The 17722-nt window shown below is 39.2% G+C and overlaps 3 protein-coding genes across 5 annotated transcripts; 2 read left to right on the forward strand and 1 right to left on the reverse strand.

The window, feature by feature from the left end:
- Nucleotides 1-204: 204 nt before the first annotated feature.
- Nucleotides 205-7513, reverse strand: edem3 (ER degradation enhancer, mannosidase alpha-like 3). Of its 2 annotated transcripts, XM_072438935.1 has the most exons (21): nt 7013-7513; nt 6895-6940; nt 6687-6787; nt 6505-6544; nt 6291-6403; nt 6051-6204; nt 5835-5969; nt 5471-5576; nt 5257-5354; nt 5004-5129; nt 4801-4884; nt 4631-4714; nt 4305-4429; nt 4027-4198; nt 3812-3957; nt 3598-3742; nt 3321-3512; nt 2977-3142; nt 2685-2870; nt 2443-2490; nt 205-1252 (listed from the first exon to the last, which is right to left on the reverse strand). In XM_072438935.1, the coding sequence occupies exons 1-21, from the start codon at nt 7099-7101 to the stop codon at nt 891-893; spliced, it is 2718 nt and encodes a 905-aa protein (XP_072295036.1). In that variant the 5' UTR covers nt 7102-7513; the 3' UTR covers nt 205-890. The 2 variants fall into 2 exon arrangements, with proteins under 2 accessions (XP_072295036.1, XP_072295035.1); XM_072438934.1 differs by lacking the exon at nt 2443-2490 and having other exon boundaries at nt 7013-7511.
- Nucleotides 7514-8618: 1105 nt separating this feature from the next.
- On the forward strand, nt 8619-11783 carry npl (N-acetylneuraminate pyruvate lyase (dihydrodipicolinate synthase)). Of its 2 annotated transcripts, XM_072439103.1 has the most exons (12): nt 8619-8745; nt 8813-8894; nt 9053-9126; nt 9313-9400; nt 10200-10257; nt 10459-10534; nt 10612-10704; nt 10818-10963; nt 11083-11129; nt 11253-11337; nt 11420-11459; nt 11527-11783. In XM_072439103.1, exons 2-12 carry the CDS (start codon nt 8824-8826, stop codon nt 11679-11681), a joined length of 933 nt encoding a protein of 310 aa, XP_072295204.1. In that variant the 5' UTR covers nt 8619-8745; nt 8813-8823; the 3' UTR covers nt 11682-11783. The 2 variants fall into 2 exon arrangements, with proteins under 2 accessions (XP_072295204.1, XP_072295205.1); XM_072439104.1 differs by lacking the exons at nt 11420-11459; nt 11527-11783 and having other exon boundaries at nt 11083-11171; nt 11226-11337.
- Nucleotides 11784-12297: 514 nt separating this feature from the next.
- Nucleotides 12298-17420, forward strand: ttll9 (tubulin tyrosine ligase-like family, member 9). The gene is made up of 14 exons (XM_072438528.1): nt 12298-12563; nt 14278-14321; nt 14401-14496; nt 14573-14684; nt 14758-14943; nt 15018-15086; nt 15166-15256; nt 15340-15380; nt 15468-15555; nt 15982-16040; nt 16158-16354; nt 16432-16545; nt 17042-17166; nt 17242-17420. Exons 1-14 carry the CDS (start codon nt 12549-12551, stop codon nt 17316-17318), a joined length of 1314 nt encoding a protein of 437 aa, XP_072294629.1. The 5' UTR covers nt 12298-12548; the 3' UTR covers nt 17319-17420.
- The last annotated feature ends 302 nt before the right edge of the window (nt 17421-17722 follow it).

Consider the following 17722-nt stretch of genomic DNA (forward strand, 5'->3'; position numbering starts at 1 on the left):
AAAAAGTAGATTCGAAAGTAGCTTCTGTCCATTTTGTTAATTTACTAACGGAATGTCATAAAAACCATATGTGTTTAAATTATTTGAATTTATGTTCTATAGAAAATATATAAAACTACAAGAAATAATGATTTAAGAAATTGTCAATACTTGTTATTACTATTTTTCCAGGCAAAGCCTCGGAAGTATTTTAAGCAACTGAACAGTTTTTCTTTTATCTTTTATTACTTACAGCAATTCCCTCCTCCCATTGAAAATAATCAGCATGACAGACAAAAACAGATGTCACAGCGCCCTCTCATGGTAGCCTCGGTATGTGCAGCCCATGGAAGTGCAGTGCGGAAAGTCTGTGGTTTGATTTGGTTGCAGGATGCTCCAAGAGAACCTGAGCAAAGCAGCACTGTATTCATTTTTCTATTTTACAGCAACATGTTTTTATCGTCATAATTTTGTATTTATCCATTAGTCATTTGTTGATGTGACACATTCACATTTATCATATTTGAATAAAACCAAATTGGGAGACCTTATTAGTAAAACAAAAGGTTGGAATAAGCATTCATAAAACAAGTAATTAAAATGACGATTGCACCGTCACATACAGTACAGTTTGGGTCCAATATATGTTCTGAATGAAGAGGAAAAAACTATGGTTCATGAGGTAAGAGGTCTGTGATTCCCTACAACCAAGCAACAAACTCCCTTGTGGTCCAACACCATTGGGCTGCCTTGGCACATAATGCCACCTACAGTGTAAAATGCATAATGCAGCTTTTAACATAGATGCATATGTTAAATGTACACTTGTTTTTCAGGAACTGGTTAATTAAGGCTGGTCACATGGATGTTCGCTCTCACCACAGTCTCAGGGCTCAACATGTCACATTATATCAGAGTTCATCCCTCTCCATCTGCTGGAATGCCTCCAAGTCCTCCTGCCAGTCAGCAAGCAGCGACTCCACTGACCGCCTGTTTTCTGTCCGCTCCTTGGCCTCCTCCTTTGGCTCAGAGTCTGTCTTCTCTTTTGCCTGATCTGAATGTGACTCTATGTGGGTCAAGTCTTCAGGAAGGTCAACATCCGGGGCAGGACTGGTTCCTTCATCTGCCCCACCAACTTCGTTGGGTGAAGTCACAGCTTGTGGAGCAGGTTTAGCTTGCTCTGTCGAGGTTAAGTCTGATAGGCCCTGAGGCTCAGAGGAGGCTGTAGTTGTTGCTTTAGTTGCACAGCCGTCTTGTGTTTGTGTGTCGACATCTGAATAGAAAACAGGAGTTAAGACTGTATACACAGACTGTATACACGGACTGTATACACAGACCTTCAGAGCAAACATAAATACTCCTCCTCTGTCCAGAGCAGATCTGTATTAGCAGTTTTCATCCAGAAATGGCACAATTTTTATGGATTGGCTGTTGACCAACAGCAGAATACAGATGAGTCATGTTTCTCAAAGAAAAGTTTTGCAGAAATGCATAATGAAAACTTGCAGAATCATACAATTGTTTCACAAATTACGGTATATTAAAATGAAGCCATAATTTCCCCCAAAAATGTGAATTTCAATTGAATGGAAGATTCATTGAGAAAGTTTAGTGATTTAATGTGTTCTTTAGGTTGGTAAACGTCTGGTCTGTATCCACGGTACTCGTCGTAGCAGCAATATTTAAAGTCAATTCTTTATCATCATTAACCAAGTAGAAAATAAAAATAAACCCTACCGTGCTGTCGCACACAGAGGAAGTAAACAGCAGACTTACTGCTGCTTTACATTATTTGAGAGGGAGAAGGGAGGACAAGCAGCCAATTATCAAAGTGGGATTCAAACTCATGATGCCGGCTGCAGAGCCTGCCATGTGTTATTTTGCTTAAAGTGATCCAGAGTTTGGCTTAAAGTGTCAGTAATTAAAGGCAATTCATTCAATTTGCAATTCACACACAACACAATGCAATGCAATCAAAAATGCAATCTTTGACATTAATTAAGACTTTATATTAAGTTTTCTGTAGAAAACAACCTGTTTAAACACCTTTACTTGTTATCATTGGTTTAGTAAAATAGGAGGAGAGGAGTATGTTCTTTGATCAACAGCAGAGGTGAGGAGGTTCTGCTGCTGCTGGGAACAAGGCAGGACGAGCACAGACTTACAGTCAAAGAAATTATCAAGAAAATTGAATGCTAAGTCAAATGCACAAAAAATGAATCCTTTGGTGATGGTGTATGTCTAATAACTTATAAGTAGCATACATCATAAACATATTATTCCCCTATGAGACTTTCTTTTTTTCCAATTATTAAAAATGAAGGGCTTTTTTTCAGGATAGAAGTATTGAGACAAAAATCCAAAAGTGAGAAAAGTGCATTGTCCGTTCCCTGTAAACCCATAAATAAATAAATTGCTGTATCAAGCTGACAGAATATAACATTCTACATTAAAATAACTTACTGTCTTCAATCAAGCAGGCAGGAAGAGATTTACCTTTAAATATAGATGCTGTAGATCCAGAGTTTACAGGATTGTTTAAAAAGAGAAAAACAGAAAGGGAAAAACAAGCCACAGTTACAGTGACAAGGACGACAAAAGCAGAAAGACAAATAGTAAAGTTGCAGTAGCTACTGAGACATTTCTACTCTTAATGTAGGTTTCATGAATCCAGAGCTAGTGGACAAGGTCATACAAGGTCATACCTCTGTCTCGAGCTTTGTCGCTCAGAAGCACCTCCACCTCTCGATACTCTTTCAGGGACTCCAACAAGATGTTACCCTCTTTGTGGAAGAGGAACAGAAGGGGTAAAGTGACGTCGTCTGTGCTGCGTCCATCTCCAGCCATTTGGAATAGTGGAGCGGTGTCACTGCTGCTGCCCTCATTGTCATCTGTGTATGGAGACAATATTGCATATCACAATACATTATAACCCAGTATAGAGTTTGAATCAAATAATGAAGTGTAAAGTTTTATGCTTAATAGTAAAAGACTCACCAATGACAATACCTCCGATGGCACCAGCCTTCTGAATATGCCGGGCTTTCTCTGCAAACATGCACTGGCCCCTCTGTAGCAGTGCAATGTGGCCCTGGATATACTCAGCATTGGTAATCTCACTACAGCCACTGTACGGTTCAGCTACAGTCACAAACCCTCTCACCTGCATACAAGCAAATCAAGTGATTAACTGTAGGTTAAAAAAAAAAAAAAAATTATATATCCTTGATTACAGGGACAGCCACGGCGTTTAGTCAAAGTGTCAATGTACTCATCAGTATAAAAAGGTAAAACAAGGGTTTTTATTGCGTAACAAACTACACACAGCCCATTAAACTTACCCCAGTGATACTCTTGGACAAGTCTATGCCAAACTGTGCAGGGCCTGCTGTCAGCACCACTCTGCCAAAGTACGGATGCGAGACAATCTGAATGGCTCTGGGGGGAAGCTGTTCCTTTTGTTGCTGACTGGACAACTCCATCATCTCCTGCATAAACCGAACGCCGTCCTCTGCTGCTACTGCACTCACGGCCTGGACATAGACAAAGAAGTAAAAACATGCACATTTCTTGCGTGTGTTCAGTGAAGGTCTTCACCATTTGTGCATCATTGGTCACCTGTGTAGCATGCTGAACCAGCTGCACTCGTCCATCCTTCAGGTGGATAAGACTAACACCCATTCTTCTGAGTAGCTCCAGATGTTCAGGGTTGTTTGCCATAAAATCCTGAGCTCTCAGAGGAGGACGGCCCATACCAGGCTCTCTACACAGAGTAAAATATTGTATATAACAAGAGTAGTATACGATTATTGACGCTTGTATTTTCACAAACCTGTAAGAAGCAGGTCGAGGGCAGCTCTTGTCCACTACACTGCGGATGGGTTCTCTGATATGTTGAGGAAACGCTGGATCAGGAAACAGCAGACGGGTGTTGGGACATGTCCAGTCAAAGTTTGAGTCATCAAATTCTTCCTCCGACTAAAATGAATAATAACATAATTAATATTTTTACATTACTCTGTACGTTTAAAATAGATCCTTTCTCACCGTTAAATTTAAAGTGATGGACGAAGAGTGGGGAGAAGTGGAGAGGGACAAAGGGAGAAAGTGAGCCTCTGTAGTAAAAATGTAGTCCTCCACATCAAATGGTACATCTTCCACATCAGCAAAAAGCAGGAACAGGTATTTAAACATTTCAGCCAGGAAGAAAGAGTCCATTCTGAGGAAAAGTTGTATCAAATGTTTATTAAAAAAAATGTAATGTATCGAGTTCCGTGCATCTCATTAAGCTGTTATTACATAAAATGATTAATATTTGTTCCGACCTGTCCTCATGACTCCCGGTGCGTACGTCCTTCATCGCAGCAAAGCCACAGGGGACACGCGCATATTTATTGAGGTTTTCCAGAATGGTGCGACCTGCCTCCAGGTAATACGAGTCTCCAGTAGCCTGTAAGAATGTGAATCAGTGCGTGGATTGAAAAAAGCAACAGGAAAAAGTCATATATTCACTATTTTTGTATGTAATTTAAATTGGATTTGTTTAGCCAGAGCTTGTTCCAGTTTTGTAAAACAAAATGAGACATGTTGTCAACATCTAATGTTGGTTTTAGATTTATCAAGAAGAAACAATGTTCAGGCAACAAATTACCTTGTACAGGAAGTAAGTGCTCTCTGCAAACTCTGGCCTCAAGGGATGCTGAGCCCAGTGTACCCTAAAATCAGTTGTGAAAGCCTAGAGGACAGACATTAAAACAAGTCACAGTAGATATTACATCCATTTTAAGATTGGCTTTGTTATGAGCACTTTTGTTATTTTACCTCTGGCAAAAAGTTGTGTTTTTTGGTAACTTGATACAACATTTCATGTGTCTCAATAGCTGGCCGAATATCTCCCTTTAGCACCTGAAGCATAGGCACAGATTTAGACAAACTTTATTAATCCACAAAGAAAACGACATAAAGGGAAATATATAGATGATTATCCATAACATATTTTAAGCAGAGATGGAGATGAAACAAACCTGAAGACCAGGGAAGAAGGCAAGCAAAGAGTCCATCCATGTCCGGGCAGGAAGTAGAGGTTTGTGGATGTGGACATCAAGCAGCAGTGGAGGCTGACTAATGTACTTCATTATGGATGCATAGTGCTAAATGAATCATGAATTGAGAAGAAATTGTCAATATGACCCAGACAAAAAAATGACCAGCAATAATATGACAGAATGATTGTGTAATGTGGCTCAGGTTACACTTTGTGTTTGTGTGTGCTCTCACAATGTTGAAGCGTTGGAGGAACTGGTCATCTCCCAGAAGAATATAAGCCTTCAGCAGGTATTCATAGTAGGAGTCAATTCCAGCTCCTACTCCACTGTCTGTGAAAACATACAAAATAAATATCCTTCACAAGTTCAAGCCAATAGAAACTAAATGGGACTGACTAAACTCAACTTAACCATCCTACTTTAAATATTTTTTCTTCTGGACCCACCTCTACGGACCCACTCTCCAGAGTGGATGTTAATTGTAGTTCCAACAAGATTGCTGTTTCTCTGCCTCTTTTCCCAAAGAAAGTCCAAGGCTTTCCGTGCATGAGCCTATGTAGGACAAGCACATTGATGACCAAAAAAATGCAGTCTATCGATTTACAATAAAAAAAAAAGGAATAGTAATACAGGTAAAAACTCTTTTTTATAGATAGATAGATAGAAAAAGTTAAACACAACAGCTTTCAAACACAATATTGAAGCATGACCCTTTGCAAACAAAACAGTATACAAAGCAATTTAAAAAACAATGTTTTAAAGAATTACGCAACCATTGTAATTTAAAATAATTATCATTTAATTTGTTACCTCAAACACTGGATCTCCAGTGTAACGACTTAACGCAGCAAATTCCAAAATCATGGTTCCAGCACATGCAGTACAAGTGTCTGTTTCTGTGCCCGTTCTTGTCTCAGGGCCTCTCACACCATACTTCAGGTTCACCTGTAAAAGCAACACATTAATGTTGCTTTGAATTCTTTCCACATTATTGACAATGGTCTAAGTATCTGTAGTGTGTCTCACTCTAGGATAAGGCAGGCCACTGCTGGTGTTAAAAGCTGGCAGGAGTCTAAGGCCCACGTCTTTGGCCATGTGCAAAAGCTCATCTTGATACCACTGCATGAGATGTCCTCCCTCTTTCAGCATGACAGCCATGGCGTGACCTCCCAAGAGACCGCTTCACAAAACACACACAAAATAGTATCATAAACAAAATTGTACAGTTTATATCTTACTTATGTTCTGTAGCTGAATGAGTCTTACCCAAGAACACGAATGTTGGTTTCAAATACTGAAACCACAATGTCATTGTCCAGCTTCACATCCGACAAGACTTTTCTAACAGCAGCTTCAAACTCTGTGGTTTTGTTTAAAAGCTAAAAAATACAAAATCAATTAGTCAACTAAAGAAGATGCATTCTTGAGAACAGTGCTTTTTAAGATGAATAAACAAATAAAAAAGAATATTGTAACTCACCACTAGAGTGTCCAAAGTATCAATGAGTGTCAGAGAGAACCTGGTAAAGAAAAAGTATTAGGTATTTTTATTGATAACGTACATTTTACTAAATAAAAAGGTTTGTAATTCAATTAATTTTACAGCATGCTGTGGACTTATTTATGGCTTAAGTTCAATCAGAATTAAGTTAATTCACGCACTTTCCCAAAGCATCGTCCACGTCCCCACGGCTGGGCTCCAGGCCTCGCACTCTGCCTCTGCATGTTAATGGCATCAGTTCATCTGCTGGATATGCATGGTCCTGAGCAAGACAAAAATAAGCTCCCGTTCAACTACAAATGACAAAATATTCTTCTCTGGTCTTTTCCAGAGACAGCACCCTGCATTGTATTTTTAATGAGTGCTTACCATGTAATTCTGATATGCATGGTCAAACATCTCCACAACTTGGTTCCTTAGAAATAGAAAATTAACAGAATTTGAATACAAGTATATATTAATGGATGTGAGATATTTTGGTACTTACTTCAACTTGCGTTTTTCCTCTCGTGTCATTGCCTCTCCATAGATGCATAATGCACCAACAAGCGTTGGTATTAACAGTTTGAATAACATTATAAAGGGCAAGGTTTACTTCAGCTTGACACAAAAGACTTTTAGCCGATTTGTCTTGGTCCTAGAAACCCTGACATTACTCCACTGATCTAACCAGACCCTAACTTAGTCACGGGAGAAAACATGTTATTATTATTTTTTTAATCTATCCCTCGTCACTGTGCAACAGCCAATCCATCAGCTTCTATAAAGGAAAAAGAAGACGAGAAAGCTGTGCCGTTACGCGTATCCTCTTATAAGCAGCAGTCACACCTGTTTACATTTCCAACCTGTCACCCGGATCTACAAGAAAGTAGGTCGTGACACGTTGACGTTTTGACAAAGTAAGTAACCGGCTGGATTGTAATATCCGTGTTGGGTCACAATTTACTCGATAGACCGGATTTCCTTCGATCTCACGATCAGAAAATGAATCCAGTCAATTACATGTTACACTCTTGTCAAATTCTCCGTTAAAACGCCAGCAGTGACCTGTAACGGTCCATAGAGGCCAAGTTAATAATTTCCTCTTGAGCGGAGTTTCTGTCGGCTCAGGCAGCTAAGCAGCAGAAAGTTGACAGATGTGCACACTCTGAGAGCTCCCGGAGCCCCAGAAAGAACTATATCAAGCGAACCTGCCACAACCCCGTCCATTTTAGAACGCACTCAATGTCTCAGTCTGTGAGGAGGGCAGTTTAGTCGATTACAGCGGCACCTCGAGCACCTTTGGCTAGCCTGTACAGAGAAACCGGATGCTGTTATGATAAATACGTCCACAACATCCGCTTCCTGAAGACACGCGTGACGTTCGCGACCCTCGTGACCAGGCTCGTGACACGCGGCCATCCGATATAATAGATACAGGAATATTTAATCGATCTATGGCTGTCATAAACAACTCCGATATATATGAAAAATGCTGGAAATGTGTAGGGATAGGGTGCCAAACGTAAAAGAAATGCAATTTAAAATTCTCAACAACAACTTCTTCTTCTTTGGTGTTTTATGGCGGCTGGTGTCCTATGAAGGTTCTTTTGTGTTTTTATTACGAATTGTTTTTTTTTGACATCGAATTTTTTTGACATCGATTTTTTTTTCTTACATCGAATCCAAGTGTTACATCACTCCCATGCTGTATTCTTTAGACTTTATTTAGACCGCCTATACTTCAGACTTTTCTTCAGCTGAGACATTGAGGGGAAGATTTGGCTCTGAAGTTGAGCCATGTGACTTTTGTCAGCAGGACCCAAAAACTATATTTTTTTATTCTTGTCCAGGGGTTAAGAGTTAGTTATTGAAAAAAAACAAAAAGACTAGGTTTGGTGACTAACAATTTGAATTTATGCTTAATGTTTTATGTTTTTTTTTTTCATAAACATGTCATTACATATTTTTAAACAAACGCTTGCCCCGTTTGAATTAAAGATTTTCTCCATTGAATTTTCTTGTATCGTCTCACTCTTTGACAGCGTTGCTTCATTTTTAACCTTTGGACTACATTTCCCAAAAAGACTTGGACACCGCTCGCGTTTCAAACAGGAAGTACACCCACGAGCCACAGTTATAAACCGTGACCAACAGCATCAGCAACTTATAACTTCGGAGTCGTTTGGGGACACCAGCTAGCTGCTTGTTGTTCATCCTTCTCCCAAACCAAGAGCAAAGGTATTTGGTGTATTTTTTATGCACATTAATGCATATCCCATTTCTGTTGTCTTTCTTACCACACCAGCTGGATGAGAAATGCCTCCTGTTGTGGAAACAAAACTGAGTGGAGTTGTTGCAGCTACATTTACTCCATTAACTCCTGAAGGGTACCAACTATAAAATACAATTATCCACAATTATATAGACGACTGCTTTTGTTCAAAACCATCACATAGGCTTATTGCGTTATTGCTGTGGCTAGACATAAAGTGATTTTAAATACCTTTTATTGAATAGGGAACATAATGTATCCTTTTCTCAACAGTGAAATAAACTTGTCTGTGATTGGACCTTACATTGACTACTTGATTGAGAAGCAAAATGTAAAAAGTATATTTGGTGAGTATTATGTGGTATTTACTGTCTTAAGTGAGAGTTGTATATAGACAGTAATTATGGGGTTCAGCTTCCTGTACATGTGAAGTATTAATTGGATCAAAAAAAAATGTGTGTGTGTGTGATTTTGCATCACTTTCAAACTATGTATTTGGATTTCTCTATATATTGTATTGATATTGTTTGCAGTGAATGGCACAACTGGCGAGAGCATGTCTTTAAGTGTTGCAGAAAGGAAGGCATTAGCTGAGGACTGGTGCCATAAAGCCAAGGGGAAGTATGTAATAAATTATATCTACAGTGAGGAAAATAAGTATTTGAATACCCTGCAATTTTACAAATTCTCTCACTTAGAAATTATGGACGGGTCTGAAATGTTCATCGTAGGTGAGAGACAGAATCTACAAAAAAAATCCAGAAATCACATTGCATGAATTTTTAATAATTTATTTGTATGTTATTGCTGCAAATAAGTATTTGAAAAATAAATGTTAATATCTGGTACAGAAGCCTTTGTTTACAATTACAGAGGTCAAACTTTTCTTGTAGGGCTGAAACTATTACTCGAGTAAATTGAGTAATTTGATTACAAAAAAGTTTCAATTATTATTTTATTGCCTCGATGATTCGTTTAATTTACATATTTAATTAAAAGCATGTGAATCTGCGGCGCATGGAATGACTTGGTGGCGCTTTTGTTTCACATGGAGCTTATTCCGCGCGGACCTGCAGCAACTAAAGCGCGACACGAGTGTGACTGGGAAGAGTTCTGTTGTGTGAAAGAGCACGGTTATTTGATCATTGATAGCTGCAGCCCTTGTTTCATGTACTTCCTGAACAGGTTTGCACACTTTGCAGCAGGATTTTGGCTAATCCTCCACACACATCTTTTAGGGAACAAGGTTGTTGCACTACACAGCCCTATTCATTCTCTCAGACCCTTTCATAATTTCTAAGTGGGGGAACTTGTAAAATCACGGCATGTTCAAATGTATATTTTCATCACTGTACAGGTTAGGGTTATAATATAAACTCCATTATTTCATGTTTATTTATTTGTGCACATATTTCTACAGAATGGATCAGGTGGTAGTGCATGTCGGTTGCATGAGTCTTAAAGATTCTCAGGAATTAGTAAGTTGTTGAAATATTTACTTCAAACTAAACAGGAATTTACTTTTTTGTCTCACTGAACTGTTTTTGCATCATGATTAATTTTAATTGAGTTTCTCGGGTGAATTGTAATAATTACCAACACTGTCTCTGTTTCTAATCTCGTGCAAATAGAGCTAATAATGTTAGCTTTAAATGTCGGTTTGTAAACATTTCCTCCAGGCGGGACATGCGGCTCAAATTGGGGCAGATGGGATAGCAGTCATTTCCCCATCCTTCTTCAAACCCAGCACTGCAGGTTTGCCCTTTTATGTGTATTATTATATTACCGTCTCTATACTATGGACTAAACAAAACATTTACTCTTCATTTCAGCTGCATTGATAGCATTTCTGCGAGAAGTGGCTTCGGCAGCGCCAACTATACCCTTCTATTACTATCATATTCCATCAGTGACTGGAGTGAATGGTAACTGTCTGCGTTTTACCAACGCTGCATATACACTCTCTCTCGCTCTCATCGAGAGAGATTATATATATTTTTATTTATATATAAATTTACTGTTGCTCATGTACTCGCAGTGCCAGTGCGAGATGTGTTGAATGGGATTGAAGATCTTATTCCTTCCTTTAGCGGAATAAAGTTCAGTGGGAATGACCTCTTGGATTTTGGTCAGTGTGTCAGCAAAAGTCAACCACATTGGTCTGTGGTCTATGGTGTAGACGAGGTCAGCAGCTTTGATTTATAATGTTAACTTTAAATTGTTTTTCTATTTCAACTGCAATCTCTACAAACTACTACTACCACTATATTGACATTAATTAAAACATCCAACTTGCATTTTAGCATTTACTTGCTGGTCTTGCAATGGGTGCAAATGGAGCCGTGGGCAGGTTAGTGTTACTAAATGTACAAGTAAGCTATTATATTCTAAACTGAATACTATAATCAAAATTGAATATTTATGTTCAATGACAATGGCAATAAACTTTTTTCTGATTCTGATTTTCTCATAGCACATATAACTATGTAGGAAGTTATATCAACAAACTGATCACTGCTTTTGAAAATGGTGACCAATTGCAAGCTCGGGCCATACAAGTAGGCTGTTTGTTTTTTTTCTTATCTGTATTGATTCATACTTTTAATAATACAATATTGATGCGTTTAATGTTGTTTTTAGTTCAAATTGCAAGACCTTCTAAGTTTTGCCATGACAATTGGTAAGTGACATTTGTGTTGGATGGGGGTTCAATTTCTGTGAATGGTTAAACGTTTGCACCTTTGCAGGGTTTGACGTGGGAGTAAACAAGCAGCTCATGTCAGATGTGTCTGGCTTGAGTCTCGGTCCACCTCGACTTCCTCTGATTCAGCGTCCAGAGGATGGTGCAAAGTCCATCTTGCAGAAATATCAGAGCCTCTTCTTGGACTCCGGGTCAATGTGACGAGCAATGAGTGATAGAAATAACATGATGGTCAATTGTATACAGTATTGTACTTAAAATTAATTGTTATCAATTAATCAGACTAATTGCTCACATTTATGCAGTTTTTTCGTCATACTCCTCACAAACCATGTTCATGAAACGTAAACTTTGACTACTTTTTATGTGTTTGTCTTAAGGCCGTGGCTGGAGAGCCGCGGCGCGGTCAAATTGCCGCGCAGTTTCAGGGACCGCGGTATTTCCCTTACACCCCGTTATAGCCTCATGGCTAACCCTAACCTTAACCCTTACCCTAACCTTAACCTTAACCCTAACCCAGTTTCAGGAGCCGCGGCGCGCGGCCGGCACAAAAATAACATGGCAGTTTCGGCCGCGCGCCGCGGCACTGCAGACACTCCCTTGTTTTAATTAGCAGTATTACTTTCTTAAGCTTTTAACACGTTTTGTTACATATTACATTGAATGATGTTTTATTGTGTAACTGTACGAAGGAAATCTGTTAACAGCTAGTTATAAAATGATGCATATAAATGATATTTTGTAAATATGGTTATCATTAAATAATTTTAAAAGAATATTGTGGGGGGCTTTTTTCTGTTAAAGTTTGTCTGTTTTATGTCCCCTCTAAAACCCCTGAATATAAGAATTTATTTCCTCTAAGTTTTAAATTGATATGCAAACTTGGCTTATGTCATTGTGATTGGACCATAGACTGTCATCTCACACGCGCTCTGTTTAGTGTTACCATAACAACACTGCTACAGTAACGCACCTTGACCAAACGAGCTAACGGTTAGCATTAGCTTTATTGTGTTAACTCTCAAAACTCGAGGTTGTTGGATAAAGTGCCAATTAATTGTATCCAGAATGTCAAAAGGCAAGGTAATTAAGCCTATTTTCTATTTCCAACTGACTAACGTCACAGTTATTAAGTTAGTCATTTTTCTGCAATGTGTCAGTGTGTGGATTTTGCGCAGATGGCTGTTGTTTATTAGATTAAAATGCATGACAGGTTCATTAAACATTGGGCAAAAGCCTGTCTAAATTATACATCAATTATGATTAGACTAATACAAATATGCCAGCTCCTCATGGTCACTACAGTCTTCACAGGCTGCAGGTTCTCATGGTTACTACAGTCACTACAGTCTTCATAGGCTGCAGGTTCTCATGGTTACTACAGTCACTACAGTCTTCATAGGCTGCAGGTTCTCATGGTTACTACAGTCACTACAGCCTTCACAGGCTGCAGGTGCTCATGGTCACTACAGTCACTACAGTCTTCATAGGCTGCAGGTTCTCATGGTTACTACAGTCACTAGTCTTCATAGGCTGCAGGTTCTCATGGTTACTACAGTCACTACAGTCTTCACAGGCTGCAGGTTCTCATGGTTACTACAGTCTTTACAGTCTTCACAGGCTGCAGGTTCTCATGGTTACTACAGTCTTTACAGTCTTCACAGGTTGCAGGTGCTCATGGTCACTACAGTCTTCACAGGCTGCAGGTTCTCATGGTCACTACAGTCACTACAGTCTTCACAGGCTGCAGGTTCTCATGGTTACTACAGTCACTACAGTCTTCACAGGCTGCAGGTTCTCATGGTCACTACAGTCTTTACAGTCTTCACAGGCTGCAGGTGCTCATGGTCACTACAGTCACTACAGTCTTCACAGGCTGCAGGTTCTCATGGTCACTACAGTCACTACAGTCTTCACAGGCTGCAGGTTCTCATGGTCACTACAGTCTTTACAGTCTTCACAGGCTGCAGGTGCTCATGGTCACTACAGTCACTACAGTCTTCACAGGCTGCAGGTTCTCATGGTCACTACAGTCACTACAGGCTGCAGGTTCTCATGGTCACTACAGTCACTACAGGCTGCAGGTTCTCATGGTCACTACAGTCACTACAGGCTGCAGGTGCTCATGGTCACTACAGTCACTACAGTCTTCACAGGCTGCAGGTGCTCACGGTCACTACAGTCACTACAGGCTGCAGGTGCTCATGGTCACTACAGTCACTACAGTCTTCACAGGCTGCAGGTGCTCATGGTCACTACAGTCTTCACAGGCTGCAGGTTCTCATGGTCACTACAGTCTTTACAGTATTCACAGGCTGCAGGTTCTCATGGTCACTACAGTCTTTACAGTCTTCACAGGCTGCAGGTTCTCATGGTTACTACAGTCACTACAGTCTTCACAGGCTGCAGGTGCTCATGGTCACTACAGTCTTCACAGGCTGCAGGTGCTCATGGTCACTACAGTCTTCACAGGCTGCAGGTGCTCATGGTCACTACAGTCACTACAGTCTTCACAGGCTGCAGGTGCTCATGGTCACTACAGTCACTACAGTCTTCACAGGCTGCAGGTGCTCATGGTCACTACAGTCTTCACAGACTGCAAGTGCTCATGGGAGGCCTCCGTGGAGATGTTGGTCTCCAGCGTTACATATGGAAACACTATAAGCTTGAGTCCGGAATAAAGTTGAATAGAATTGAATGATCTTGTTAGACATTAGGTTAGGTTTGGTAAACAGCTATTCTGTTGCTCCTTCCTTTTGTTTTTCTTTTTGGACATCTTGACCTTTTATCTGCTCAGACCTCTGGAAACAAAGGCTTTTATGATGGTGACAAAAAAGAACGGTGAGTGTTGTTTTAATATTGTATAAATTAAATTATTGCATAACTAAATAATATGCACAATTTTTCATTATGAGTCCAGAGATGCTCGAATACCTGTGTACTATAAATGTGGCCTAATGAACAACACCATACAGGACGTCCTGAGGCAGAGACCAGGCTGGGAGGAGGCCAGAGAGTAAGTGGTGTTGACAGAAAATTATAAAATAAAAAGTATTCATTTGATTAATTTTATTTGTGCTTTTAACGACCAGTGATGGAGAGTGGGACTTTAACTGGTGCGACGTTGGCTGGCTGAGAGAAAACTTTGACCATTCTTACATGGAGGAACATGTAAGAATAAACCATTTCCGCAATCATTATGAGGTGAACGATCTTCAGTGACAAAAACATATGAATTAGCCATGTACAAATGATGATTTTTGGTTTTGCTTCACAGCTGACTCGAAAAAACCTCATGGTGAAAAATCTTAAGCGATATCGGAAAAGCATTGAAAGAGAAGAGGGTCGCATGGAGGCGTCCAAGTGTGATTTTTTCCCTTGTACTTACACACTTCCCAGTGAATATCATCTTTTTGTAGAGGAGTATAAAAGAATCCCTGGCAGCACCTGGATCATGAAACCAGTGAGTAAACAAGACAAGACAATGCTAAAGACTGACACAATATAAAAATAATAAATAAATACTAATTATTTCAGGTGGCAAAATCTCAAGGGAAAGGTATTTTCCTGTTTAGGAAATTAAAAGACATCATGGACTGGAAAAAGGTAAAGTAGAAATCACAAAGTCACAAAACTATTGTATATAACCTTATGTTTCTTCTGTTTTTTGTGTGTGTCAAAATAGGATGGCACTCGCTCAGAGGATCAGAAGGATGCAGCTCAAGTTGAGAGCTATGTTGCCCAGCGCTATATAGAGAACCCATATCTCATAAATGGTGAGTGAATGTATAAATAGAATTAGTATAATTATTTTTAATCTTACTTAATCTTTAAAGTAAATAATCTTATTCTTCTACAGGAAGAAAATTTGACCTGAGGGTGTATGTACTGGTCACATCAGTACGTATCACTTCCTCTTCTATATTAAAACTGTCATAAATCTCTTAAAAAACAGAGACATGTTCTTGAAATGCTTTTGTTTTTCAGTATATCCCCTTGAAGGCTTGGCTCTACCGTGATGGCTTTGCACGCTTCTCAAATACTCGATTCTCTCTGAGCAGCATTGATGATAAATGTATCCTGTGTTGAAGATTGCTTATTTAAAGTTTGTTTGTTTGTTTGTTTGTTTTTATTTGGTTGAGACAGTGCATGTTAATGAACATAGATGAAATGCATGCAATTCGTCCGGATTGTAGCCATGGGCTAATTTCGATCAACTGGCCTGCTTTCACTCTCACACACTCTCTTTCATACACCAGCATACTATTGTACATGTTTTTATGGGTAGGGGGAACCGGAGCACCCAGAGGAAACCTACGCGGATACAGGGAGAACATGCAAACTCCACACAGAAAGGCCCAGCTCTATCAATCCCAGGACCTTCTTGCTCTTATTATTTATAATAATAATGTTTTTACTTAAGCATCTGTTTAATTAACCCAAAGGCAGTCAATGAATTAATGACAATGTTTTTCAGTTTTCCTTAACAAATACATTTTAGATATGCATCTGACCAATGTCGCTGTTCAAAAAACTGCCCCTGACTACGACCCTGAAAAGGTGAGTTACAAACTACCTAACTTGATCATCTTCTGTATAATACAATTATTTGTAGTTGTCTAAGCACTATTTATGTTGTTAGGTTGAGCTTTAATGATCATTTCTGCTTCTATTCAGGGATGCAAGTGGCAGGTGCAGCAGCTTCGCAGATTTCTAACAGCCAAACATGGCAGAGAGAAGATAGAGTCCATTTTCAAAGATATAGATAACATCTTTGTCCGCAGCTTACAAAGTGTGCAAAAAATCATAATTAATGATAAACATTGCTTTGAGCTTTATGGCTATGACATTCTTCTGGATGAGAACCTAAAGCCGTTAGTATCACAGCTCTGAAAGTTATTAGTTTTTGCGAGGTTTCATATTGATAATGAAATTCCTAAAACCTTTTAAGGTGGCTAATCGAAGTGAATGCGTCTCCATCACTCACAGCCAGCAGCAAAGAGGATTATGAGATGAAGTGTCGTCTTCTGGAAGATACATTAAATGTTGTTGATATGGAAGGAAGGTAAATGGTTTTAGTGAAACCTATGCTTAAAACTATTACTACTAACATGCAAGCTGAGCAAATCTAGAAGTGCAAAGAAAGTGTACGCTATACCTATCTTTAATATGTGATACATAGAGCATTTTATATCATAGTTCAAAGTGTCTAAACAAGACTATAGTAGTTGTAACTTACCAGCTATAAATGCAAACACAGAATTCTGGACTGAACAATCTTTCACTTCCCCTATGAGTGGCTCAAGTCTCAGTAAGGAAGTATTTATGCGTCTTGCTCTTGTTTTTTGACTCTCAGCTATAATGATTAATTAATCTCATGAGTGACCTGTCCTGGAATGGCAATTACACTAGGTCTGTCTGTTATTTCTATCCCTTTCTACTTTAGGAAGCCACTTTAATCCAGCCCACACTTATTTCTATAAAAATACTCAAATTTTACATTTTAATGTCAATTTTTAAAAGTGATGGCTCATTTGTGTGATCATCTTGTTGTCTGGTAGGCTCAATGGCAAAGAAAAGCGAGTGGGGGGTTATGATCTCATGTGGAATGATGGGCCTGTGTACAGAGAGGACCTCAACCTAGAAACCTATGGCAGTACATTCTTTACTGCCAACACACATTTGGGTAATATTGTCTAAAAGTTATTTTTTGTGTCACTGTTTGATAATAATACATAGGCCTATGTATGTTGTTTTCTAGGGTGTATGAATGACCGAGAGAACCACCTTCACAAACAACGACTTCAAAGACAATTTCAGAGCCGGAAAAAGATTTAGTTGTATGAACATGATTATGTCATTACTCGATTCCCCCCCCCCCAATGAATATTCATATCCTGTCATCGATATGTACATGGTTACTCTCATGACTAATAAAAATGCTAAATTCTTGATTGAGTAAACATGAATGATTATGACTTGTTTTGTTCCTGACCTGGAGGTAGCGGTCAAAAGGTTAACAGATCACCTCTTCGTCTTCATCTCAGAACTCTGGAATGGGCTGAATATACTTTACAGTGTAATGTGTTAGCCTCTGACTTTCTGCATTGCAAAGCATTAAATCTGGGAAAATAACATCTTCTGTCTGATACTCTCTCTGTTCAGGAAGGATGTAAGGGTTTCCTTCATTTGGGTTCCTGCGCATGTGGGGGTGGATGGTAACAAAATGGCTGATTCGCCCC

This window comes from Eucyclogobius newberryi, unplaced genomic scaffold (assembly GCF_026437365.1).
Source record: "Eucyclogobius newberryi isolate DKJ021-1_F unplaced genomic scaffold, fEucNew1.0.hap1 SCAF_9, whole genome shotgun sequence".
In the NCBI taxonomy this organism is placed as follows: domain Eukaryota; kingdom Metazoa; phylum Chordata; class Actinopteri; order Gobiiformes; family Gobiidae; genus Eucyclogobius; species Eucyclogobius newberryi.